General features: G+C 33.8%; 1 protein-coding gene across 2 annotated transcripts in view; it reads right to left on the reverse strand.

Annotated features, from left to right (window-relative positions):
- VPS13A (vacuolar protein sorting 13 homolog A) overlaps positions 1-6,567 on the reverse strand; it is a 222,156-nt gene that overhangs the window by 26,346 nt on the left and 189,243 nt on the right. For both annotated transcript variants that reach the window (XM_019517426.1, XM_019517427.1), the window contains exons 62-68: positions 3,509-3,654; positions 3,324-3,405; positions 2,642-2,755; positions 2,150-2,225; positions 1,880-2,043; positions 1,470-1,515; positions 1,043-1,166 (exon numbers count right to left, since the gene is read on the reverse strand). In XM_019517426.1, the coding sequence (XP_019372971.1) occupies positions 1,043-1,166; positions 1,470-1,515; positions 1,880-2,043; positions 2,150-2,225; positions 2,642-2,755; positions 3,324-3,405; positions 3,509-3,654 (752 nt within the window). The remainder of the gene's footprint in view (positions 1-1,042; positions 1,167-1,469; positions 1,516-1,879; positions 2,044-2,149; positions 2,226-2,641; positions 2,756-3,323; positions 3,406-3,508; positions 3,655-6,567) is intronic.

The following is a 6,567-nucleotide window of genomic DNA, read 5'->3' on the forward strand; positions in this document are numbered from 1 at the left end:
TAAATTTTATAAACCTATTTAATTTAATGAAGATTAAACACCGTGACATGTACAGGCGCCCTTACTGAATGCTTGCTGGTACACAAGATGACATTTATTTCAAAGGAGAACTTAGTGCAGAACATGATTATATGACTAGGTAAATGTGTGCATAATTCCTTAATTTAAAAAACTTCCCATTTAAAAAAAGATCCCTAAGCTGTATAAATCTTCCTAACTTCTTTGATGTTTTTCCTCCATCTATATTTCATAATCACCACAAAGACACTGCAAAGGACAGAACACGATCCAGAAAGGGCATGAGGTAAAAGAATTAATAGTCCAAATCCTGAACAGCAATAATAGAGTCAACTTATACCTTTAGTCAACATGAGCAATTTAATGACCTCTTAAAATATTTTCTATTTTTTTAATCTGTTGTAGTGCAAAGGTAACTTTTATTCAGTTACATATAAGACATGATACCACTTTTACAATAGTCAATCCATAGCTGTTGCCATAGTAGGCACTTAAGCTGAAGTTCTGTGACAGAGGGAGAGGATCTTAACAAAAACTTTTTAGTTTTGGATTTTACTTTTTCTCTTCTGGTATTCTAGATGCTGTAAAAATTACAATTCTTACCAACTCGAAAGATCTATTTTTTCTGGGCGTTAGGGGTAAGATGCAAGGTCATAGCTGTGGAAGTAATTTTGATTATGAAACTTTAAGTAGAGCTGGTATTTCAAGCCAACTTTAAATACAACTTTAGCTTGAGCTGGCAACGGCTAAAACAGATGAGCAATCTTATTTTAGTAGTGATTCAATACTGTGGTTTTAATCATCAAATGATTACATCAAACATAGATAATGGATTGTTACCAATGTAAATAAGAACACATTTAATACAAATTATTTTTCTGCAGCATTTGCAAAGACAAACGAGAAGTTGAATGCTCCTGAAAAAGCAGAACAGTTACTATTATAAAAATTAAGAGCATCTAACATCAGTGGATTCATACACCTCTCGTTTTATGTCCTACTTTGTTCATTCTATTTTTGATACCTTTTAATGCCCTGAAATGTGCTGCTAGCCATATCAATGATTCCTCCAGTGGGCCTTGCTACTGCTCCCACTAAACCTTTTCCAACACCTTTGAAAAAGCCAGCTGCTCCTTCTTTCTGGGCTCCTACCAATGTTTAAAAGAAAAATAACTTTAGTAAAGACATTGATAAAAATATTACTTTATATATACTGGAAAACATAAATAATGACCATTAGTTTTTACTACTTTCACTGACTTATAAAAAAGTGTTTTATTCTGAATCAAATGTTTACATAATTAAGATGGACATTACAAAGGTTACCATAAATCACAACTCAATTACAAAACACCAAAATGAACCAGATATTTCAGTTTTACAACATTTTTCAGTGAACATTAGAATTAAAAACCTATTTACACCTAATACGTAGCAAGACCTGCACTTACCTCTTATTGGTTTTGTCACTATTCCTGTTATGCCACTAACAAAGCCCTGTTGGGAGAAATAAGAGAACCCTCGCAAATACGTTCTTTATAAATAATAAATAATTTGCCTATGCTTTAAAGATGAACAACTTAAAAATGGGTGCGCAAAGCTAGAGGGGTTCCTAAGCCTCAAACAGAAATCTAATTTCTTCATGGCTCCTATAAATCCCAGTATATTCTCAGTTTACAATTACAATGCTAGTGTGCCAGGAACTTTGCAAAGACAAAATTAAAATAGAGAAAAGGAGCTCTCCCAATGGCGATTATTTTAGTGTGTACCTATTCTTTTACTCTTCTTATCAATATATAATACATTTCTTTACACAGTTACTTTCGAGTATGCCCATTCTTTCTGAAGTAATATTTCTTACAGATACTAAGCCTTTCCCTCCACGAGTGATGCCTTCTCTGAGGCCAGTAGGTTGTTTATTCATGGCTTCCCTTCTCTTATGTTGGTAGTCTTCATCCATGGTTATTGCTGCCACTCCTTTAGCCATAGCACTAGTAATCCTGGATGCAGCACCAGCTAATCCGCCTAAGAAAAAATGAAACACTTTGTAAAAATTACAAAATTTGTAAACACATATAGTGATCTGATTGCACAGTCACCACTGAACACACATAGTTATATGGCAGCTTACCAACAGCTCCGCCTACTAGTGCTTTAAGTCCTAGTGCCATTCCCTCAATAAATTCTTCAGGACCCTGGATGGCTCCCTGAAAAAACACCCCACATTAACCGACAGGAAACTAGTTATAAAAAAGAAGTTTAGTAATTTCAAAAAAGATATAAATAATATTTTTATATAATGTAAAAGATTAAGAAATTACGAAAAATCTTCAGATTATGAGTCTTAAAACCACACAATATATATTTTAAAATCAATCAATACAAGGAATGTCTTCTGTTATGTAAGGAAACAAGCTTTTACATATTCTTGCATTTACATATCCTTGCTGTTATTTTCCTGACAATTGCGCAGATCTGAATGATTTTTTTTTAAAACAGAACTTGTGAACTTAAATCAATTTTTAAAATGAAAGCTATTTGAAATATCCACATTTCAAAATATCCAAGTCATTTATCAACCGTAATGAGTTGCACTAGAAACTAAATGGAGATTTTTTTTTACCTGGTATGGTTCGTAGAAGAATGCTTCTACTCCTTCAGACAAACCTCTAATGAAGCCAAATGGATTACCCAAAACATCAAGGCCAAGTATAAGAACATACATTTGTTTAATAGCCTAAAAGAGAATTAAGTAGAAAGAAAACACATCATAAATAGATATGTTTTATAAAATGGGTAATTTGTTTTGTTAACTTTAAGCTTTTTTATGTTGTTATCTACAGCCTGTTCTTTACCTACCAGTACACTGAAAACTATGGTACTATTTGCTTTCCACAAAAAGAATGCAGAATTTGGTTCATGAGCAACAATTTAATGTAGCTTATATACTCCAGTTGATTTGTTTGCATTGGTCACTTATGCTACAAAAATTAAGCCACCAAAAAAAAGAACTGTAAAAAAAATGGCAAGGGAATTCAATGGCAAGTACAGTATCTAGAATGGCTTTTAAAATCATCTTTTTTAAAATTGACATGATTTTAAATTGATACCTTAAAAAGCCGCTAACTTGGTTTTTTTGTGGAGTGTTTTTTTTTCCCCCCCAAAGGACACCAACTTGGTCCCAACCAAATTGTTTCTCTTTAGCATAAATTTGAGCATGGGACAAAAAATAATATTATAAACAGATCTAGTTACAGTATAAAACAGTGTATTTAGGGAAAGGAATATATTATTATTACACTAACCTGTTTTGAATAATGTCTTATGACTGCTGATTGTAGCTGTGCGGTTGTACAGAAGTGATAGTTGAGTTCAAAGAAAGCCAACCTAAAATAAGACCATATTACTTAGAACAAAGTAATACATCTGTGTGGTTGAAATGTTGATTTAATGTATACACTTAAGTTTCAGAGCTACATATCAAACCTACTTGAAGACAACATCTTGTACATCTGTGAGTGTGGCACCAATACTCTTCAGCAGGAGATTCAAAGACTGAACTGGAATTAGTTCCGTTTGTCTTTCTTCTTTGTTGCCATCTTCTCCACCAGTGCTGAGCGAAAAACTTAAATGTAACTGGAAGAATAAAAAAAGAGAATGTAGAACAACATTTGATTACTTATTACTTTAATGATGCTTTAACAAGTTTTTGTGTAAAAATGTAAAATATTTTAAAATTGGGATAGACATTTCTTAATCTTTGTCAAATTCACTCTAATAAGAACAATTTCCCCTTGACATTAAACTGCAAGCACCCCACACTTCAACATATTCAACAGTTTGTCCTGGAATTTGGCAAACTACCTCTGTGCTCAACAACAAGTATTTTTGACAAAGAAGAGTTTAAGGACACTAAACCTGATTAAAGAAGAACCGACAGATTTCTACTCCATAAGTGAGTAAAATATAAAAGATGATTCCTATTGAGGGTAAATATTCTGACAGGCAGCAAATAAAAGGACAGGAATAAATACTATGAATGACTAATTTCACTTAACAGAAAAGTGTGTGTGGGGGGGTAGATCACGCTATAGACCACAATTAAGAACGGTAAGGTACCAATATAGTCAAATAAAACACACATTTAAGAAAAAAAAACGTTGATTCTTTAATTACACCTAGTTTATACATACTGGATGTGTGTAGCAGCTACAAAACAGAAACAAATACATTCAAAAAGAACAAACTGCTTTTCACAGACCCTGAATATCAAGATAGTGATACAAGATACTGACATTCTGATTCTCTGAAGGAAACATTATATAAGATTCTCACTCGGTTCAGTACTATTTAGTAGAACACTGGAACTTAACCATGTAATCCACCTCTTTCGTGCAAAAAATGCAGAAAGGCCAAGTGGGATGAGAGCTGTACTAAACAGTATGATAGCCTTATACCTTAGGGGAATCAGTCTGAATAACAAAATCAACCTTTCTTTTATAAATCTTAGTAGTAAGGTGAAGTCCATTCCTTCTATAAAATCAATGCCTTGAGCCAAATGAGTCTTTACACGAAAAATGAATATACAAGGAACTGGTTTATGATAAGCTACCAACAAATCTGTAAATATATTATTGTTCTATGATATCTGAGCATTTATTTACTCATTTATTTATTTTAGTTCAGGCAACTTAAAAAAACCCAACTCCAACACAAGTGTACTACAGAGAAATTGTGCAAAGTTGACTTTATTAATAATATAAATCAATTCTCATAACTCAATCACCTGTACTATCAATATAATGATAATATATGTCAATACAACAATCAGTTACATTCACTAACATTTAAAGAAGCTGGACAAAAATTCTGGCCTACTTGCTGGTGATATTTTGTGTTCTGCGCAGGTCAGGAATGGAATCCATACTTCTAAATATGTATCCCATTTTATCTCTTTTTTAATAATTTAATTTGAAGCTACAGTTACATATTTTATTATATCACATATTTTATTATATCACGTTTTTAGGGTGGGAGGTGGGGAGAGTGTATTGCGATAGCTTCCCCATTTGAGTGCTATACAAAATATAAGCATTAAAATCCAAAAGGGTAACAGCTTTTCATTCTGCAAAGTAAATTTCCTTTTACTGGGACAAACAACAGACAAAGCAGTGGATTCCAAGGGGTATTACCACCTCTACAACAGTTATAATTCTTGGTCACTTCTTCCCAAGATCTTTGGACCTCTGGGTACAACCACTCCACATGGAAAAAAGGAGCCTCTTTTTCCAGCCTCTCTAACATGATCCATCATCATTAGAAAATGTGTGGGGGATCTTATTTGAAAATCTGCATCATCTATGGAGTATTTTATACAAGTTTTCTGTGTAAAACACCTATGGAAGATGGATTATTCTATTCCCATATTTTTCTGTATTGTTCCAGGTCAACGTCTTTCCTACGATCTCTTTCATTTGCTTAGTCTTCCTATCCATTCCTTTCCCTATTATAATGACATATTATAGAGATTAAACTTTTTTCTCGTGCGTTCACATGTGTCAACTGTTCAAAAAAGGTAAGTGATTTAAGTGAGAGCTTTTTTAAAAATAATTTTATTACAGTATTTCTAATGTGAAGATCTCGGGAAAAGGTACTATTATTCCATTAGGGTTATCAAAATTTCTCGGTAAGATCTCATATCCCCCCTACCCTAAAGAGTTGGCTTAATTGTATATTACTTTCCCTGACCCATACAAAGCCCCCTTGATGAACTCTAAGAATTAATTCTTTCTTCTTAACAAAGGTGGTTAAAATATGAAGCGGTTAGTGAAAGTAAATTTTTGTAATTCATGTATAAGGGTTTTTTTTTTCAAATGGCCATTTCAAAAAACATCAAGTTCACAGAGACCAGACAATAGAGGGTGACCAAAACACTTTTCTACCTCCAAGGCTGAAAAAGCTATCAAATATACTAAGCTGGAACTGTAAACCAAACTGAACTGTTCCTGAACTGTCCCAGGCTAGAGACACTCCAAAGGAATCGACAATACAGAACTGTTGTCTCAGGGCCCTAGCATTCTTATGAAGAGAAAAAAAATATTGTAACTACAAATAATAACAGATTCTATTTTCATGTCATGAACTGGACCATCGCCTACTGATTTTGGATCCTTGTTCTGGGTCTGTAAGGCACTGAGATCCTATTGTCCAAATTCCAAATTGTCTACGTGATCTTGGTGAATTTATTATAAACCCCATTGATATGATCACTTCAACAGTGAGAGTGACTGCTTTCCTGATATCTTTTAGAATGCGTCTTTGATGAACAAATAAATCATATTAGTAAAAAAAAAGTAGGGGTGCACCAATAAAGAAATTTTGGGCCAGTACCGATGGCTGATTATTAATGAGCCATATTGGCTAAAATGGAAACGACTGCTGATATGCATCCCAGCACCTTGGAGAGCAGCGTCTGGCTAGCAAGTCTATGGGGGAAAAGGGGTGGGGGGAGAAAAGGGGTGTGTGGGGGGGTGCAGATCAAAGCCTCTG

This window comes from Gavialis gangeticus, unplaced genomic scaffold, assembly GCF_001723915.1.
Source record: "Gavialis gangeticus isolate Ggan-Ray unplaced genomic scaffold, GavGan_comp1, whole genome shotgun sequence".
NCBI lineage: Eukaryota > Metazoa > Chordata > Crocodylia > Gavialidae > Gavialis > Gavialis gangeticus.